At 45.6% G+C, this 20827-nt stretch overlaps 1 protein-coding gene across 8 annotated transcripts; it reads left to right on the plus strand.

The window, feature by feature from the left end:
* Nucleotides 1-506: 506 nt before the first annotated feature.
* Nucleotides 507-20774, plus strand: LOC308483203 (RH-like protein). 8 transcript variants are annotated; one of them, XM_081016810.1, is made up of 13 exons: nucleotides 565-795; nucleotides 1083-1202; nucleotides 3858-3924; nucleotides 4615-4643; nucleotides 4904-5090; nucleotides 7356-7506; nucleotides 8787-8934; nucleotides 14993-15159; nucleotides 15950-16087; nucleotides 17098-17228; nucleotides 18104-18183; nucleotides 19200-19273; nucleotides 19463-20774. In XM_081016810.1, coding segments are annotated over exons 2-13 (1200 nt in total). In that variant the 5' UTR covers nucleotides 565-795; nucleotides 1083-1201; the 3' UTR covers nucleotides 19490-20774. The 8 variants fall into 8 exon arrangements, with proteins under 8 accessions (XP_080872939.1, XP_080872936.1, XP_080872938.1 ...); XM_081016812.1 differs by having other exon boundaries at nucleotides 565-730; XM_081016806.1 differs by lacking the exon at nucleotides 1083-1202 and having other exon boundaries at nucleotides 565-922.
* Nucleotides 20775-20827: the final 53 nt, after the last annotated feature.

Genomic DNA, 20827 nt, shown 5'->3' on the forward strand with positions numbered 1-20827 from the left:
CAGGCATAAGCCAATCGGCGGGAGGCATAACATGAGGTCGACGGACCAGCGAATCAATCAACATGGGGCTAGAGGGTAGAGAGGCGGGCGGCAGAACCAATGAGGAGATCTACGCTTCTGGTCCCGCCCTTTTCTAGGATGACGAGTCCCGCCTAGCAGGGAGAACGGCGTCCAGAGCAGCCCGTGAAAGTAAGGATTTATTAAATTGATGGCGATACTACCCAGTCGTTGACTAGTTGGTACCAAAGTAGGAGGAGCAGCCTAGCTATCCCCCAATGAAAGAAAGGAGCTTTTTTGTATCCCGCCTTTAGCTTTGACATTTAGGTACGGGCCCCTATGGTTTGATTGGCGGGGCTACTGACCAATAAAACCCCGACTAAAAGGCTCGCGTAATCCAAGGACCAAAGGTAAAAAGAGGCAAAGAATGGTGATCCCGCTGCATTCTAACACAGCTCGCTCACAGTCCCGCCCTCCAGCTTGACTGACAGGCTATGTATCCAATAAATTTCTGACTTGAATAAATGGTGTTAAGGAGGACCAATAGAGAATGCGAGAGGTGAGACTGGGTGTAACGGCTAAGTAAAGTGACACGGGAAACTGAGTCTTGGCCAATCAAAGAAGACCTTTCTTCCCTGATAGGCATTTGTTAAGGTAGCAGCAGTAGCAGCTGCTCTCTGCCAAGGGAGGAGCTGGGTGTATTCCTAGTTACCAGCCTGGTTTTGTTATGTGGGTAAATATTTTGCCAGTTGAGAAAATGCTGTTATGCCCCAGGCCCTGAGTGTTTTTTGCTTTGAAGTAAGTCCCATGCAGTTTGCCTCGCATGTGAAAGCGATTATAAAGCATCGCAGCTTGACAGCCCGATCCTATTCTGTGCATGTCTACTCAGCGGCAAGGCTGCATGCCTATTCATGCTTTTCTAGAGGTAAGTAAGTCCCATTAAATACAGCGGTGCTCGCCTCTGAGTAGACATGCCTAGGACGTGGCAGCGTCTTCGAAAGAAGAGAAGAACTTCATCTTGGGAAGGCACCTTGTTAAACCTTTTTAATGTGTTTTTATGTTCCTCTTTCCCCCTGCAAATGGAGCTGCCCTAAGTGGCCAACAACAATCGTTAGAGCAGTAATAAGTCAACAGTAAAACCAAGAAGTTCATAGCCGGCTGAGCTCCAGACTAAGACTGCAACCCTGAAAACATTTACAAAGAAAGTAAGTCCCATTGAATTCAATGGGGCTTATTCCCAGGTGAATGGGGCTAGGATTGCATCCTGTAAGAATGTTATAAACACTTGGGGAGAATAATACAGTTTGATTTCCCTGTGGAAGGGGCTGCCACTTGTCGATTACGGCAGCATCAGTACAGAAAAGGCCTTCCAATGATACAGCAGCTTTAAGGGAACTCAGCAGGTCTGAATCTAGCCAGGCCTAGATAAGAGGCTTCCTTGGGATCTTTGACTGAAGAAGAGTGAGATACAGAAAAGTAACCAATAACCCATGTATGGACAAAGTAGAAACAAGCTAATTATCATGAAAATATTTATTTAGTGGCCGGGAAGCTTTTCTCAAGGGTCTGTAGATGGCTTACAGTCAATAACACAAATGGAAATGTTTCTGCTTCAAACAAGGATACTGTTATGAGTTTGCAGAGGGTAGGCTGTATGCTTGAGCCCCCTTCCAAGTCTTAGATCCAGCGTGAATGCAATTCCTGGAATAGCCAGGCTAGCTCCCTGGTGAGGTAATGACCACCTTAAGTATGAGTCATTAAGGTAACAAAGGAAGTGGCTCTGTGTCAAATAACGAATGTACCTCAAAACTCTGGTTGTTAGAAATGCAACGGCAGAGTTGTGGTAGGTAATGTAGAAGCCAGCAGGCTGTGCAGCTAGGAGACAAGGCTATGCCAGATTTCTGCTGGAATCCAAGGCCATGGCTATAGGAGAAGCAAGACCTGCTGTGAACCCCTCCATTGTACGCTCAGGTGGTATATATGTATAGATAAACAACACATCACAAAGACACCACAGTCTCTGCTGTCCCTCATTCAAAAGGAAGCACGAACCCTGGACAGGCACCTGGAACCCCTGGAATCTTGCACCACTCAGGAGACTGGGATGGTGTGCAACAATACTTTTCCTCCATTGGGGATGGGAGAATTTTGGTTTCTCTGTTTCTCATTTTTCCAAACTCAAGTTGAGTTCTCCACGGCCTCTGCTCGGTATATCTGAAGGAGCGTCTCCATCCCCATCGTTCAGCCCGGACACTGAGGCCCTTCTGGCAGTTTCCTCACTGTGAAAGTGAGGTTACAGGGAACCCGGGCAGAGGGCCTTCTTGGTAGTGTCACCCGTCTTGTGGAATGCCCTCCCATCAGATGTCAAGGAAATAAACAACTATCTGACTTTTAGAAGACATCTGAAGGCAGCCCTGTTTAGGGAAGCTTTTAATGTTTGATGTTTTATTGTGTTTTTAATATTCCGTTGGAAGCCACCCAGAGTGGCTGGGGTATAAATAAATTATTATTATTATTATTATTATTATTTCCACATCAATTTGCAATTTTTTGTAAAATCCTTGTGAAAACTCAGCATCTTAGCGTGAATTTCTAATATGCATATTTTTGTATGCAATTTTGCCTTACGTGCACATTTTTGAAAGCAATTCTCCATCATATGCTGCAATTGTGTATGTTATTTTCACTAACATGCATTTTTATGCACATTCTACCCTAGTACCTTTTTGGTGCACTTTACTTGGCTGGATAGCAGCATTGCAAAATTATGAGAAGTGTAAATTTCGAAGGGTGACTGTGAACTGAATCAAAATTTCTCCCCCGATCCCTAATTGAAATAAATAAATTAGTGAATGAAAGCGGTCCATACCAAGGCCTGTGGCAGCATGCAGCATCCTCAGAAAGCAGAGCCCACTGATAGTGCCAGTCCCCACCCATCCAGCTGGTTTCTTGGCCCAGGCTTATGGCAGTAGCAGATGGGAGCTGCCCATTTCAATTTTCCCATGATTGCTCCAGAGAACATCTCACTGGATTGTGCCCCTGTTACTTCACCTTTCTATTATATTCACTCCGTTCTCAATAGAGACAATGGTTTCTAGTCTCACTACAGGTATTAATTTGTTTAGGAATGCTAAGATGATTCTACTGACATCAATCACTGCTGTTATCAATGGTCAGGGTGCTCATCTTGCATGTGCCTACCATCTTAATTGAATTGTCACTTCACTCAGCAATACTAAGATGATTGTGCTGTCAACAGTTACAGCTGCTATGAAAGCTCATTTTGTGCACATGAAAGGTCCAGTTCAATTACCACATATTGTGGGTAGTATCTAATGCCCCCATTCCATTAGCACAAGTATTTGTGCAATGGAATTCTTTTCTGTCTGCATGCGCTCAGCAGCTTCCCCAAATCTGCTTCAAAGGGTTGGGGAAACACCCAGAGCAGGTTTTAGGGGCTCATGAGGGGGGTGGGGAGTTCTGCTACACAAGCAGAAATCCTTGCACTAACCTTTTTTTTAAAAAAAAATTATATATTGCCCTTCATCAAAAGATCTCAGAGCAGTTCACAAATGACTGACAATGCAATTTTGATGCAAGCTTGTTCTTTTGGACTCCCATCAGATGTCAAAGACATAAACAATTATACGACTTTCTGAAGGCAGCCCTGCGTTGGGAAGTTTTTAATGTCTGATGTTTTGTTATGTTTTTTATATTCTGTTGGAAGCTGCCCAAAGGGCAACCCAGTCAGATGGGCAGAGTAATAAATTATTGTTGTTATTATTATTATTATTACTACAGTATTATTATTCCATTATCATTTAACGCCAGCTTTACATACACACCTTTTCTCTTTACAGTGGTACCTTGGCTTAAGAACAGCTTAGTTTCGGAACAACTTGGATTAAGAACACTGCAAACTGAGAAGTAGGTGTTTTGGTTTGTGAACTTTGCCTTGGAAACATAACATGTTCCACTTCGTCTTGAGTGTGTTCAATTTGTAAATTGAGTCCCCTGCTGCTATGGGAAAGCATGTCTTGGTTTATGACCGCTTTGGTTTAAGAATGGACTTCCGGAATGGATTAAGTTCATAAACCAAGATACCACTGTACTGGAAAACTGAACATCACACTCCATGCATCTGGTCCATGAAAGTTTTTTCCATATCAAATAGTTATTGGGATGTATCCAGTGCTAGCCCTGCTCAGACTCACTGAAATTAATGAACCTAAGTTAGTCGTTAATTCCTCTGGAATAATTCTGACCACTCAAAAGAGCCCTCATTCTAGCACAGCCTTATCCCACAACCTCAGATTACAAGGCAACCCCACAGCAGTCAAAATACCCAGCAACAGAAGATTGGCCTGCTCTCCTGGGCGGCATTAGATAAGGACTTAATGCCTTCTGGCTATCGCATTCAGACTTTCTCAGCTACTTTCTCTCTTTTAACTCAAGGAATTAACACCCGCTTCCCTTTTGAAATGCTGTAGTTCATGGACACACCATGTCTTCTCAGTATCCTCCAAGTCTCCGGATTCGCCTGCCTGGGCTCATTTTCTTTTTGGAAGCTACTTTTATCCTTATATTTTTCTTTTTCTTTTCATATGACCATCAAAGTGTTCAAAAAGACCTTGCGATCTACCCAGGTAAGCCTGCTTGTTAATTGAAATTAGGGTTGCAGGTGTTATTCTGTTTAATTAGTAGGTTAATTGAGCAAATACTTAAGTGGCTGGGGAGAGTCTCCAAGGGTGAGGCTCGATTTCCCCCAAATGAGAATAAGTTGATTGCATTCTTTTAAGTAGTGTTAGTATTTGATGAGTTACATCTGGAGTGTGTTTATGTCCGCATATAAAAAGTGACAAACAAATGTAAATAACAAATGAATAATGGCCTCTGTTGCACGCAGCATTTCAAGATGTCAACATCATGGTGGTCTTGGGCTTCGCCTTCCTCCTGGCCTTCCTGAGAAGATATGGCTTCAGCAGTGCTGGATTCAGCCTTTTCCTTGCAGCCCTTGGAGTGCAGTGGGCTTTGATTGTGAATGGCTTCATTTTCCATTTCTCAGATGGGCAAGTGAAGATAAATCTGCAAAGGTAGATAACACGCTTTACAGGGCCCTGCCTTGACCAGTAGTTGCTATGTCTGAGGCTTTATGGATTTAGTTTAGAATGTTTCTTTGAAACATGGGCAGCTGGAGACCAAGAAATATTGCTCTTCTCTCTCATTCCCTCTCTCCCTCCCTCCCCCCTCTCATTCACAGAGCAAACAATAATGCTAGGCTTCCCATCCTCATAGCTGTTTATTATGAGGGCAACCAGAACGATCAAGGGGCTGAACTCAAAATGAATGAGCCTGTTCCCTTTCTTAATGATGTGCTTCGTCTTCATTCCTGGTGTGCTCCAAGCACAGACCCCCACACACCTGCATTTATTAGCTAGAGCAGCCTTTGTGAGCCTGGTACCCTCCAGATGTTTGGGACTGTGGTTGATGGGACTTGGAGCCCAAAACATCTGGAGGGTGCTAGTTTGGCAAAGTCTAAGCTAGAAAATAAGTGTTTGAGTGAGTGGAGTAGTGAATGTATTATACCTTATTGTCAGGGCATCTGCAGCTCTTTTCATCTCACCTGTAGCATAAATCTCTATTGGTGTTTTTTTTTCTTTAAATGAAATGATTCTTCAACATTCAGGCCAACGCAAGCAATGCATAAAAACCAGTTCTTCGGGGGCATTGTTTGGTACTTGCAAGATTTGCAGTATAGACTCATAGATGCACATTTGTGAAAAATTTGCACATGCCAATTTACATGTAAAGATGCAAAATTTAAAATTTAAAAGTCACAGAAGGCGAGATAATGCGTTTTCCATCCAAATCACCTCAGATACATTTGTCAGTTAGTCAACCCAGCAGATCAACCCGAATAATTTCCTCTTCAGTTCATTACCCAACAGAGCTTGCTCCAAATCAATTAAATTTTCCTTCGAGTACCCGATTCTTTATCCCCAAATCATATCCAGATAAAGTCATCTAAAGTTAATTTATTCCCTCAAATTAATATCCAGCCAGTAATGCAGATCATCCTTCAATTCAATTTCCCCTGAATCCATTGCTGACTCTGATGCACGCAAGGCATTTAGGAAAAGATTTGGCGCCACCCCTAGTGACATCCTCGGCAGTTTCTGGATACTCAGAATTTTTTCAGGCTTGTGAAACTCCTCAGAATTTACTGTGGACCAACTGCAGCCTAAATCACTACACAGGCCCAGTGGAGGGCTAGCTAAACCCAATAGCTATGGGGTGGGGAATCTTTGGCCCTCCAGATGTTGGTCAAGTACAGCTCCCCTCATCCCTCACCATTCTTGCTGGGTCTGATGGGAATTGTAGTTCACCAACATCTGAAGGGCCAAAGTTTCCTCACCCTTGCAATAGACAGTAGAGGCCCTGGCCTGGGAAGCAGAATCCAGAGGTTTCTAGCTAATTGGGAAACAGGAGGAGCAAACTATCACTTGTAAAAGATTTCCCCAGCTATGGATATTTCTCACACACACATACACAGAGTTTTATGTAAGTTTTGTTTTATTTTATTGCAGATGGGTTAAACAATTAGATTGCCTGACCAGCTGTCACCTGAGTAATAAAAAAGATTGATTAATCGTATGAAATTTGGTGGATTAATCAACTAATTTATTAAGTTGCCATAAATGTCCATATAATTCTGGAGAAAATGGAGTCTTGGCTTTGCTTTTAGATGACGTTCTTGTGTGTCATTCCAGGCGCCATGTCAGGGCTCTGGCGAGTGTGTGGCAGAGGCAAGGGGACTGGAGACTGACCCAGGAGATAGGGCCAGAGATTTATGGGGTTTGGTGCCACCTGTGAGGCAGGAACCAGGGCGGCAGGGAAGAGGAAGGGTCGGAGCAGGCAGAGGCGGGGGCACAGGACCTGTCAGAAGTGGAGGAAGAGGCTGCTGAGATGTGGGGTGTGCCAGTCAAATCCCTGCCTTCCCCTGCCCCACTGTTTCCTAGAAGCAGGAGGGGCCTGAAGAGAAAACAATGACAACTTCCATGCAGGAGAACCCCGTCCCCCGTCCTCCCCCTACATGCCCCCTAAATCTGTTATGGGAGTTCATGAAATCCTCTAGAGATTTGTGGAGGTTCAGGAAGCATGGGGAGAGGAGAGGGGGAAATTTTGATGCACAATCGGAGATGCTTGTGCTGATGGAACAAGTTAGTTGGCTATATCCACTCTGTCTATATCCTATTTGTGGATACCACCCAGTCTCCCAATCTGGAGGAGGGGGCTTCTTCAGCACTCTAAAATGATGCTACGGACAATACTGCTTTCTCCTTTTTCTTTTCCCAAAGCATCTTGGCAGCCATTATGAGTATTACAGCGGTGCTGATTTCAGCTGGCGCGATCCTCGGCAAAGCCAACCTGATGCAGTTAATCTGCATGGCTATGGTGGAGGTGGCTGTTTTCGCTGGGAACAGATGGATCATTGTGGCTGTTCTGGGGGTACGTATAGAAACCTCTTTGCTACTGAGACAAGGCGTGGGGTGGGTGATTCTGTGGCAGCTTCCCATTTCCAGAGGCCTTTTCCCCTCTGGAACCGTCCCTTTGTGGTATCTGAAGGTCAAGCACAGCTGCCCTGTTTTGCCATCTTCCCTAATTGGCATTAGCTGCCAAGGCAGCCTTTCTCAAGAGTGGCTCTCTGTGTCTTAAGACTTAAGGTTGCTGGCCTCTAGTAGGTTTGATAACCAACCCTTGGTGCTGGATCAGACCAGAGGCCCAACTTGTCCAGCATCCTGTACCCCACCAGCAGCCAGCAAGGAGCTCTAATGGGAAGCCCTCAGCAACAAGTGGCTTGTTTCCCTGGAACTTTATCTGGCTCCGCCCCATAGGCCAACTTTGACAGGTGGGGAGGGGCAACCCACCTGTCAATCACATTATGTCATTATGGCACCACATGATTGATAGGTGGGTCGTCCTGCTCACCTGTCAAAATCCCTTGCGCAGCGTTCCCCAAGCACCAAGTATGGGGTTGGCAAGGGCTTCTTTCTCCTCTCCCCATCATGAGCAGGCCCTCTCATAGCTGAGGCCTGCCAAAAAACCAACAAACCAGGGTTGCTTGCCTTGGATGTGTGTGCCAGTTCCCAGCACAATTGAACCCTGCATTTTCACCCATCACCTGAAGTTATGAGTGATGTTAGCTGATTGACAGGGGTGTGGCTTTGGGGAAATGGCCTCATGGGCCAAATTGGATCCCCTGGTGGGCCAAGATTGGCCCGTGAGCCAGAGGTTCCTGACCCCTGCTCTGAACTATGGAGATTCTGTTTAGCTGTTGTGCACTGATAGATAACCCTCTTCCACACTGTTGTCTAATCCTGTATATTAATTTCAAGCTCAGTTCCCTGAGTGGGTAGGCAAAATAGCACAGCCCATGCAGATTTGGCGGGGTGGGGGGGACCCAGAATTTGCAGAAGTCAAAATAACTTTAGAGGGGGAATACCCTGCAAAGTGAGGGTGGAGCAACCTCAGTGGGTATGTTGGGGTGGAAAACAGAAAACCAGAGAGAGGAATAGGATATGGGAGAGGGCAGAGATGGCTGGCTGGCAGGCACATGGAGCAGGAGCACGCTGCAACATTTTTATTGCAGTTCCTACATAATATATATTAACGGAAGAGCTGTGCTGAATCAGATTAAAGTCCTGTCCATTCCAGCATCCAGTTCCCCACAGAATACATTCCACCCTGGCTCTCTATGAAATGGTGACTGTTTTTTTTGTGGTCTACAGATTAAGAGCCACATCAGCTTGATGCATGTTCATTTGTTTGGGACATTTTTTGGCTCCACTGTCTCCTGGTTCCTCTACAATTCCTCACTGCACCCAAAAGTTGAGAAAGAAAGATCAAAGCCTGCCTCTGATGTGTTTGCAATGCTGGGTAAGCTGTTTTCATCAGTGTCCTAAGGCAGGGTTGGGAGGTCAAACAAATCTCTTTACTGGAGCTTGAAACAAATACGTTTTGAGAAATTTCCCCCAGTGGATGTTGATGTTGAAATGTGGCATTTGACATAGTAGGATACATTATTCAGCAACTGGCATTTGATTTCTGAGTTTGATTTCAACAAAGATCTGACAATATTTGGTGTGTGTATAGTTCTGGTGACTCAACTTCAAGTGTTCTTAAATGAAACTCAGGCTGCATACACACTATAGATCTCAAGCGCATTCAAAGCACATCCCAACTCCCCCCAAAATCCTGAGAACTGTAGTTTAAGGGTGCTGCAGTTCTCAGGATTCTGGGTGCGGTGCATTAAATGTATGGCATGTACATGGCTGTGACTATATGGAATCTGGGTTCAGGCCCAGTTCTGGAACTGTATTTGTCTTGGCGGATGGCTTTTGCCATGCACTAAGCCTATCTCTTGGTTCTGCTGGATCTCTCAGTAGCTTTTGATATCATGGATATCTTTCTGGGGCATCTGCCTGGGGGTAAAGTGACCACGTGTCCTGCTTTTACAGCCATCTATTTGAAGGAGTCCTTTGTTTGAAGGGCTGCCTAGTCCAAGTCTGGTTTAAAGAGAAAGAAACCTACAGAGGGACCTTGAAGTTGCCTGTCAGCAGCACCTAGGCAGCGAACTGAGCAGGAAATCTTGCCACCTGGCCACAGTCTTCTTCACCATTAAGAATGTCAAGAATTGTTAGGAGACCCCTATTCCCCTCATAGAACTGCAGTCCCTAGAGTTTCCTGAGAAGAGGGGTTAAACCACTCTGGCGGTTGTAGCTCTGTGGGGACAGTGGGGGTCACGTAACTCCTTGCACCCTTAACAAACTATACTTCCCAGGATTCTTTGGGGGAATCCATAGCTGTTTAAAGTGATCTGATATTGCCTTCAGCTTGAAGTGCCAGATTCAGTGTAATAATTACAAACACATTTGTATGTGCTCTTCAGGCTGAACCTTCATGGAAACAGTCTTATAGAATGACACAGAGAGACAAGAAGCCTGCAAGGAAAAGTGCCCATCCCAGAATGACCAGAGGTTTTTTTAATCAGCAGGAGTGACATTCTCCACTAATTGAGCTATAAAGTGCAGTTCCAGTCTCTCCATATTTCTCCCCGGCCAGAGAGTCATGGCTTGATTGGTGCTACAACGTTAATGGGTGGCGCATGTGTTAGAGTGAGGTTGGGCCTCAGAGACATTTCCTTCTGTTTATACAGATAAGCATGCCTTTTTCATAGCAGAACAGTGTTTGGTGTAGGGAACCGCCCATCCCAAAGGCCCAGGTTGCCAAAAGTTGTGTGTGTAACTTGTGATTAGCTGAAAATTTCCCTCTCCAAAAAACAATTGGAGCAGAATCATTGAGGGCCATGTTGCTGAAATATGCAGTCATCACTTGTGTTAGGCTGTTTTACGCTATCCTGGAAAATTAATGCATATGGCAATAATAATGATGATGGCTTTTTTCTTTTTGTAAAAATGAGGTGTCAGTATTCGCATATTGATAAAAGTGCCACGAGCACAGTACTCGCTTGTGCAAAGGACCAGCATCTCTTCTTTTGCTACCCATGGCAGTTATTTTGTGCTCGCCCAGAGGGGTGGAGCTGCAGCAATAACCTCCCAGCAACAGCATTACAGCCCCAACCCCTCCATGGGGATGCAAGAAGGCATCGCCTCCCATTACACCCTGTATCCATCGCATTTAGCTTTATAGTGTTTGAATCTCCCATTGTTACATGCGCATTTTGTGGCAGGGAATTTCATTAGAGTGAGCAGTTTCTGAGCTCAGGGCACAGTACTGTGCCTAAGATTTCAGATTAAAACTGCAGAGTAGAAGGAAAGGAGGACCTTTTCCTGCCTCCCCACTTCCAGCTACTCTCTGAAGACTGGAGAAGAGACCCTCTTAAAAATATTAGGGAGGTGGGCAGAGGAAGGACTAGACTATGTGAAAAACGAACATAATATTTTTAGCTGCAGTTCATTCATTTTCAGCTTTGTATTCTTGTTATTAAAAAAGTGCGGCTAGACATTCCGTTGTTGCACCCATAACCTAGGATTAAGGTGTCATTTAGCTCCTAGCTTTCATATCTCAGTTTCTAACACAGCAGCTCTGTTTCTGTTCTGCTGCAGTTTACCTTCTACCCAAAATTACGTGATTTGTGTCATGTTTTACTGTGGCGAAATTGCAAAGCCTACGTAATTAATTACGTAGTTTATGTTATTCCACCCTGTTCATTTCAACGCAAGGGAAGCACCATGCAAATTAATTAGTCACATATTGTTGACGGGCTGAGAGCAAAAACAGTAGATATCAGTCGTGTTTACTTGATTGATTTCCGTTTCAGACATGGGATGAATAGGCAAACATTTCCACTCCTATTTCATTTTTTAAACATCTCTGTCTCACCTGTCCCTCTCCTGGTAAACAGCAGTGACACTACTGCTGGAGAGCTATTGTGGCGACTCCACCCACTTCTGCCCAGGTGGGAATGCTGCCATGAGTCTGAAAAGGGTTCTGCATCCCTGGGTTAGAGGAGCAGCTTGACAGAGGAAGAACCCAGGAGATTCTGTTGCTAGTACTTTAAGCTGCAGCTTCTGAGCCTGACACTTGTCTTGAACTTGCTGATAGGCATGGAATTTCCACAGTGGTCAACTCTTCACTGCGGTTATTGCAGACAGATCCCCGCCTGCTTCCCGTGGCTGCAATAAATTACAAGCAACACGCACCTGTTGTTTCCTTGCAAACATAATACCTCAGTGGGAGATCCAGTTACATATCTTCTTGGCTCAGTGTTTGTTTTGCCATGTGCAGGATGATTGATAGACTGAATCTTGAATACTGTATAGGTTTTTCCGTTGTTTGTTTAAGTATAGGTAGTGCCCAAAGCAGTAAGGTAAAGGTAAAGGAACCCTGCCCGTACGGGCCAGCCTTCCAGACTCTAGGGTTGTGCGCTCATCTCACTCTATAGGCCGGGAGCCAGCGCTGTCCGCAGACACTTCCGGGTCACGTGGCCAGCGTGACAAGCTGCATCTGGCGAGCCAGCGCAGCACACGGAACGCCGTTTACCTTCCCGCTGGTAAGCGGTCCCTATTTATCTACTTGCACCCAGGGGTGCTTTCGAATTGCTAGGTTGGCAGGCGCTGGGACCGAACGACGGGAGCGCACTCCGCCGCGGGGATTCGAACCGCCGACCATGCGATCGGCAAGTCCTAGGCGCTGAGGTTTTACCCACAGCGCCACCCGTGTCCCTACCCAAAGCAATAGTGGTAAACAAATCGTTGCAAATTTCTTGCTCCACTCCTGGGGTGTTGGGAAGGACTGCTGGACCAAAGGCAACATAGTGTCTCTGGGGATGGTCACATGAGACTACTACCTTGTTGAAGCTAAGTTGGTCTAGGCATAGTCTGTGCTTGGATGGGTGACTTCCAGGAAACTTTGTTTATGCTGCCTTGGGCTCCATGAAGGAAAACAACGTGGAACATAAATGTAAAAAATAATAAATTTCAGGAAGTCTTCCTTCAGATTGTGCATTGTTTCTGAGAAAGAGCCTGCAGGAATTCTGCTGCTGTTCTTTTTTAAATTCAAATTTCCGCATACATGTGGAGAACTGAATTTAAGTTCAGAAAAACAAGAAACCAAGAGAAACTGCAACGGACAGATTCACCCATCCATTGGTGCAAGACAGGACTATGGCTGGATGTAAAGCTCAAGCTGCTCTGTAGGAGAGCAGCCCTCTGATGTTGCTTCAGCAGCCATCAAATGAAGACTGAGCTCAAAATAACCACAGCAGGTGCATCTATATTGCAGCCCTGCCCTCGCTGTAAAGCGACTTACCAGTTAAAGGGCCCTAGGCAGCTCAATCAGTCTTTTGCTCCAGCAGAGCAGGGAAGACTCTGGTCTCACAAGGGCTTTTGCGATGGAGGCCTCTGAGTCCGAGGATGGCAATGCTATATCCTCAGGCTGGGGGGACACTGGCAGCACAGGTTAATCTGGTTGAAGCTGTCCTGTCTCGCAGCCAATACATGCAAACAGATGCACTAATGTGTAGGTATGGAAGGGATCTTTATTCAGGTACATAATGGTACAGGCTCAACAGCAGGCCCAGAGTTCAAGAGCCATGATTCAGGAGTGCGGGAATTGGGCAGCAGGGACATCTTTACCATTGGGCATAGTGGCGCAGCGAGCCAGGGCGCCAAGCAGTAGAGGGCGCCAGGCGGAGAGTCCAGGGAAGGGAGAGTGGGGAGGTAAGCGAGGCGGAGCAGGGGCTTGGTGTCTGCGTGCCTCCAGCGCCCATCGGAGGCAGGAAGGCTCCAGATGCTTTCCCGCAGTCTGGAGCTCTCTCCACTGGTTCCGTGACACACCACCACCTCAGCTGTGTGGTGTGTGCTTGCATCCCAAGCTCTGTGCATAATAAACATGACTCTACCACCACTTCCCCGTCCACTCTACCTCGAAAGATCCCCGCGCTCGAGGCTACACACTGCAACTGCTGCCCCCTGCGCCCCTCCCTCCTTCCCCTGCTTCTCCACTGCCTTGCAGGGAGCCTGCCTCCTCCTGCTGCCCCCACCACCTCTGCACTCCTTCACACGGACTGCGTTTCCTTCCCCTGCCCAATCCCCTCCCAGTCACGCGCTCTCCTCCCCAAGCAAGGACGGTGAGACTGCGGCTGAGTGTGTGTGCTTCTCTGCTGCGGTGACGTGGATGGCCCAGCTCGTGTCGCCTGCCCCTGCCCGGACGAGACCCCCGCCTGCCTCCCGTGCCATCCAGCTGCCCAGCCCCACACCATGATCCTGCCGTGGGAGGTGATGCCCGGCCGCGTGCGAGCAGCACAGGGCAGCAGCGCGAGGGCGGGAGCAGCCTTTCCTAAAAAAGGTCAACAACTTTGGGGTCCCCCCCCTTAAAAAAGGTTGACAACTCTGGCGGGGCGCCAGAGGGATCTTTGCACCACGGCGCTGGATATGCTTAAGACGGCCCTGTCGGGCAGTAAAGTCAGAACTGGATGGAAGCAATGAAGATGCCCCAAAAGTTGCCACTCCCCCATCTGCCAAGCTTTTGAAAATGAGGCGCGGTGCACTCACTGGTGGGGCTCGCTCGCTTTGCAGAAATGTTGGGATTGCCGCCGCCTGCTGCTTTGGGGTTGGTGGGTCTTCTCCCATCCATGGAGGCAGATGCTGGTTCTAGGCAACAATACAGCATCCTCCCGTTCAGGTGCCTGATCAATTGCAGCCCCCTCCTGAGCTGCCTCCCACTTTGGCTGCCCACTGTCTCCACAGAGGCATTCTGCTCTGCTGGAAGGTCGGGGGGTAGGGAGCCACCATTCCTTCTCTCCCTTCTAAAGTGGCTGGAGTCAAGGCACAGATAGCCCCCTCCACTAACCCCAGTTCCCATCGTTCAGGCTTCCCCTTCTCTTTTGCTTCCTCCTCTTGTATTGGGGCCTGCCAATCTAAGCCCAAGCCTTCCTGGTTCTAGATTCAGGTCCAGCTGCCCAGTCTGTGAGCATTTGGAGTTGAATGCTTAGCAGAGTCTTAACTATACACGGAATACCGGTTGGAGGAGCTCTTTGTACAATAGATACAATCTCATTGGGACTCCAGGTTTAGGAAAGTAACAAAGCTAATGTTTATTGTTGGAAATATGTGTTTGATAGGAAAGATCCTAGTTTTCCCTGGGTAATTGAGCCACGCTTGCTCTGGTATCTCAACAGGACAAATCTCAAAATAAATCTGTTCTCATAAGGGGTCTTGGAGAAGAAGGGGGAAGGTGAGGAGGAAGTGAGGTCTGCAATCATAAGATTACCTGCGGGAAGATCAACAGGTCAGGCACAAGCAGGACAATCTAGGAAGCCTGGAAGTTCCTCTCTCTCTCTACCTTTTCTCATGCAGATACATTAGCTGATACAGTGCAAGCTGAGTTGCACCCTGTCACTTCCAACAAAAGCAAGTATTTAATGGGTTCAAGAGGGCACTAATTATTCTTTTTGTGTGTGGGTGTTCACTAGGTACTCTCTTCCTTTGGACGTTCTGGCCCAGCTTCAATTCTGTGTTGGTAGAGAATGAAGAGGAAAAAATGGTTGCCATTTACAACACCTATTTTGCAATGGCTACAAGTGCTGTGGCCGCATTTGCGTTCTCGAAGGCTACCAGTAGTGATGGGACGTTCCACATGGTAAGTTAGAAGTTTCTGTTCCCTAACTTTCTAGAGCATGGGTAGGCAACCTAAGGCCCGGGGGCCGGATCTGGCCCAATCACCTTCTACATATGGCCCGTGGACGGTCCGGGAATCAGTATGTTTTTACATGAGTAGAATGTGTCCTTTTATTTAAAATGCATCTCTGGGTTATTTGTGGGGCATAGGAATTCGTTCACCCTCCGCAAAAAAAATATAGTCCAACCCCTCACAAGGTCTGAGGGCAGTGGACCAGCCCCCTGCTGAAAAAGTTTGCTGACCCCCGTTCTAGAGGGACTTTCTCCTAACTAGAGAGACAGGCGGAAGAGAGATGCTTGCACTTCCAAGCAACCTGTTTATTGAGAAATCATCCTGATTTGCTTGCATATTTGCTTTCATTGGTTATGTAATGAGCATTCCCTCTCAGTTATTTGCGTGGAGACTGGAGAATGCGTGCATCAAAGCAAGTGCCCGTCTCACACTTCCAGTGCAGGTCCCCATCACTTTCATTATCGCAGAAAGTCTGATCTTCTGGGGAAACTTGCTTGTTGCACAAGACCTAATGGTCAGCTAGAACTGCGCAACTTGAATTTGCTGATATATGGTGGACAGGCTGGTTCTGCAGCCTAACTGGTGCCTGGCTGCTGGTAATCCTGATTCAAGACTTGCACACGCACACCCACACAAACATCTACACACCCACCCACCCACCCATCAGCGTTTTTCACCAGTAAAACGTTTCCAGCCAACTTTTTTCATTCCTCACTTTCTTCTTTTGCTTGTTCTACAGGCCCACATCCAGAATGCCACTCTGGCTGGTGGGGTTGCTATTGGCTTCTCAGTTTCCATCATCCAATACCCTTGGATTGCGATGACTTTAGGTCTGGCAGCTGGGGCAGGCTCTGTACTTGGCTTTGCCTTTTTACAGGTAACAGTTCCCATTTTGAACCATCCCATTTTAGATTGTGGGCAAGGAGAAGCGGGCATTTTTTTGCCTGAGGCAAAGGGCAAAATGGCGCCTCCTCCATTCCTTGTGCAAAAGCCAGTCAGGTTGGCAGTTGTCTCTCATTTCAACAGTGGTGATAAGACCGAGTCTCATCTTCACCTGAGAGCAGTAGGCGGGTTTAGTGGGATGGTGCTTAAAGTTGTTTCTTGTCTCTGAAGCATCTGTTGTTGGAGGCAGCTTCCTCACATTGCCTAATGGTAGGGCCAGACCCAAGGAGACCTGCACACGTCATCTTACAGAGCAGTTGGGGAATCCTTGACTCTTTTGATTATGAAACCCTATCCATTTTATTTATTATTACATTTATACCCCACCTTTCCTCTGAGGAGGTCAAAGTGGCATAAATGGTATTCCTCCCTCTCCATTTTATACTCACATCAATGCTGTGAGGTAGGATAGGCTGAGGGACTGTGGCTGGCCCAGTGAGCTTCATAGCTTACTGAGGATTTGAACCTTGGTCTTCCTGGTCCTGGTCTGACTGCAAACCACTATGCCACACAGGCTCTCTTGGGTCTTTTTCAACGTATGCTAGTCTTTTCCAGTCTTGTTGTTCTAAACTTCTTAATGCCAGAAACTGAACCTTCCTGATCTACTGCTAAGCAGTGTCCCCCTCTCTGTGCTTCCATGACATTGTGGCAGACAAGACAGTCCTGCTTATAGCCAGCCCACAAGCCCTTCAACAGCTACCTTCTGATTTGCAGCGTTAAAGGTTATTCACATGACTCTTTAGCTGCACACATCCCATACATTTAAACTACTCCCTGCCCAAGATTCTTGGGAACTGAAGTTTATTGAAGGTGCTGGGAATTGCAGCTGCGTTAAATTAAATTACAGTTCCTTTTGGAGGAGCTACATGATTGAAATGTGCTTTGAATTTATGGTGTTTACACAGCATTTGTGTTTTTCACATGTACCCTTCCCATCAAACTCAGAAGCGCCTGAAAACAGCACTCAGGATTCATGATACCTGTGGAGTTCTTTACACATTTGGCCTGCCCAGTTTGATTGGAGGGATCACCCGCATTATTCTTATCCTAATAGACAGCCAGGAAGACCTAGAAGGGTAGGTGGAATCTCTCTCTCAAATGTTATCTCCTCTGAACTTTTCAAGATAGTTATTGGGCCCCACCAGGAAGTGTGTAGACAGAAAGCTTGCAACACCTTGAGGGTTTTATTTTAAAAAGTTTTAAAGGCAAGGGAGGGGGGAAAGGAAATACTATCCACTGTAGTACTGGACATCATCTAGGAAAAATTCAACTGAAACAAGTCAGTGGAAAGCTCTTGGTCAGTAGTAACACACTTGAAGTGTGTGCCCTCCAGTTTCTCTTCAGTGTCCTGTGGTTCAATGGCAATTGTGAAGGAGGTCTTTGTAAGATCAGCTGGTGTGAAAAGGGCTCTCTAAATAGAGAAAGTTTAAAAACAGCAGACAGAGATAGTAAGGAAGGATTGATCTTCTAAATTTTGTTCCTTTAATTTTCTCTTTGGTCTAGGTGGCTGCATTTCTGCTGCAGTTTGTGATAGACTTCACAAAAAACTGCCAGCATCATATTGTACATTGCCCCTTACATATTTTTGTATGCAATTTTGCCTAACGTAACATGTTTGCAAACCATTTTCTTTAACGTGTTGCATTTTTGTATATACATTTTTAGGCACACTCACTCCTTATATAGTTTTTTTAACACATTTGCTGGGATAGCAGCATAGCAAAATTCAGAGAAGTGCAAATGTCAAAGAATGGTTATGTTTTGATTCATGCAAATGTTTTTGGAAATGCAAATTAAATCACTTCATATTATATGAATTGTGGATCACACGGAATTCTCCCCCATCAATAACAGAGTGTAAGGCCTATGGAAAAACACCAAGACTGTAGCACTGAATAAGTGGTAAAGTATTTACTGGTTTGTGAATGGTTTTTGTTGTTGTGATTTTCAGAATGGGTTATTTGGCTTTGACTGAACTTGGTGCATCCTGCGGGATCATTTCCCTGGGTCTGATGGCTGGACTCATTACAGGTCTGTTATTGCAAACACTCTTTGTGATTTTCTATGGAGCTAAATCCTCTCCTTTCCTTGAATGCTACTGGTGTCTGATTGCTCAATGGACACACATTGTACCTTTTCAATGCTGCACCAAGCAAGGGGCTAGACTGGATGATCCACTGGATATGTGGAGTAGCAGAGGAGGAAGCAAAGATAAAGTGAAAACTTCAAGAATGCTTGATAATGTCAGTAGATGTAGAAACTAACAAAGAAGCAGGAGAATTTGCCCTGGATCAAACTGAGTGATAATATACCCCATCAAGCACCACCCACTAGTGTAGATGGGAAGAGAATTTAACTGAAAGCACTCATGTGTGGATGAATGTGCTCTAAAGTGCCACATGGTAAACTCGGATCTGTGTGACCTATGTGCATGTTAATACTCTGGTGTGTGCACAGCCTATGCCACACTTTAGGCTTAAGAGAGACATCACTTATCTGCCTCATTTAATGGGTCTAGGGGATGCAAGCCTATAATTTTTAATTCCTCTATATATGTTCATACAGGTCTATCAAGCGAAAAACTAGTGTTCCAACAGTCAAATAGCTACGGTTGGAGGATGTGCTTCAACAGTGAACTTAGGCCCGAGCTATGTGTTTAGTGGTATCATACCACTTTAAACAATAATGGCTTTCTCCAAATAATCCTCATAACTATAGGTTCTTAAGGATGCTGAGTACAATTAGGAGACCCTTATTCCCGTCACAGAGCTACAATTCCGAGAGTTCCATGGGAGGAGGGATTGACTGTTAAACTGCTCTGAGAGTTGCAACTCTGAGGTGCACAGGCGTCTCCTAGCAACTCTCAACACCCTTACCCAACTACAGTTCCCAGGATTCTTTGGGGGAAACAATTACTATTTAAAGCTGTATGATACTGCTTTCAGTGTATAGTGCATATGGGGCCTTAGAGGGTACAGTGAAAGGTATTTTGGGAAAGGTTTGTCGCTTTTCAGTACATATTTTGCATTCTTTTCCCAATGTCTTAGGTTTCTTACTAACTTTTGAATTCTGGAAAGCACCTCCTATAACAAAGTATTTTGATGATCAAGCTTTTTGGGAGGTAAGTTTTTAAATTTCACACTAGCTATTAGTCACTGTGCTAATCGTTCTCTATCCACTTTCCATGCCGTTTTTAATTTTATAAACCTCTACCGTGCCCCCTCTTACCCACTTTTTCTCTAAACTTAAAAGCCTTAGATGTTATAACCTTTCCTCATAGAAAAAATCAATAATGTTTCTTTGTTTTTAGTTTCCACATTTAGCTGCTGGATATTGAATACAGGCATCAAGACTGCAGTAAACTAGTTGTGGAAGATTTTGCCGATCTGCCATTAAAGCCACCAGAAGTTGTGTAACCTTTTCGTAGGAACCATTTGTTTGCAAGACTGAATGAACTACATTACTGCTTCATTAAGGAGGCTGCCAACCGCCTTCTTTTCTCTAAGGCATACTATTTACAGCTGAACCTGCAAAATGCTGAGGATTTTGTTGGGGGGGTGTGTGTGCATATTAAATGTGGATTTTACCTCATTTGACCTCCCTCTGCCAGCACCTTAAATGCAGTGGTTTTAAAAACTTTCCACACTGAGTTGTCTGTTGTAAAATTCTTGCCACCTGGCAGAGGATTCTGGGGGCATTTTCTAGGTGGTGCACTTTCAGCTGTTGCACCTTGCAAGGGAGTGATTGGTAATGTGGAAAAGTTGTACAAGTGTACAGTGTGATATATGGAGCTAAGTATTTTATAATATGCTATGCCTCCACAGTTGTAATTTTATATCCCCATATGCCTACCATCTTTCTTACTGCTACCACTGCCTTTAATGTCCCAATTAACCCTGTGCATAAATGGCCTAAGTGGATTGTGACTCCAGCTGAAAAATACTAAAGCAATGAAGTCAGCATGGGAAATGAACTGCTGCTTACTATCACAAACTGAATGTTAGAACACTGCCTCTACAGCACCACCATAAAGCCACCAGTAACAAGAGAAGAGCCATCATACTTGGAAGTCACAGGCCCAGCAGAAACTTCAGAAGCATGGTAACATTTCAGTTAATAGTTCAGGTGTGGGAAACCTTTGGCCTGCCAGATGTTAATAAACTACAGCTCCCATCAGTCTTAGCAAGCATGGCCAAGGGCTAGGAATGGTGGGAGCTGTAGTTCAGCAACATCTGGAAGGCCCAAAGTTCCCCACACCTGGTACTTAAGTCTCCCCCAGAAAAAAGCAGCCTAATAATTGGTTGCTATGGTGCAAATCAGCCTGTCATGCACTGGATAACCTTGCAAGGTACAAAAGAAGCAGCTCAGATCCAGGCAGAAAATGTGTAAGAACTCCAGCTAGAGGGACCCATTTGTGGGCAAGACCTCTGCACCCCTAGGATCAGTGGAAGCTTCCATCTTGCTTAGCTCCACCTGCCCATCATTCTGCTTTCTAGGCTGACCATCAGAGAGAGCACCCATTCCCGCTAAATATCCCAGTGGCACTTGTGTGAATGAGTGTAACCTCTCTAACTTTGATTTCTGAATTGCATTAAATAAATGTGTTGTTTTGCCTTCCCCCACCCAAGACTCACTAAATTACTTCAGCTTCAGTACAGATCAACTGTATGCACAA

This window comes from Podarcis pityusensis (genome assembly GCF_964106645.2).
Source record: "Podarcis pityusensis genome assembly, chromosome: 8".
Lineage (NCBI taxonomy): Eukaryota > Metazoa > Chordata > Lepidosauria > Squamata > Lacertidae > Podarcis > Podarcis pityusensis.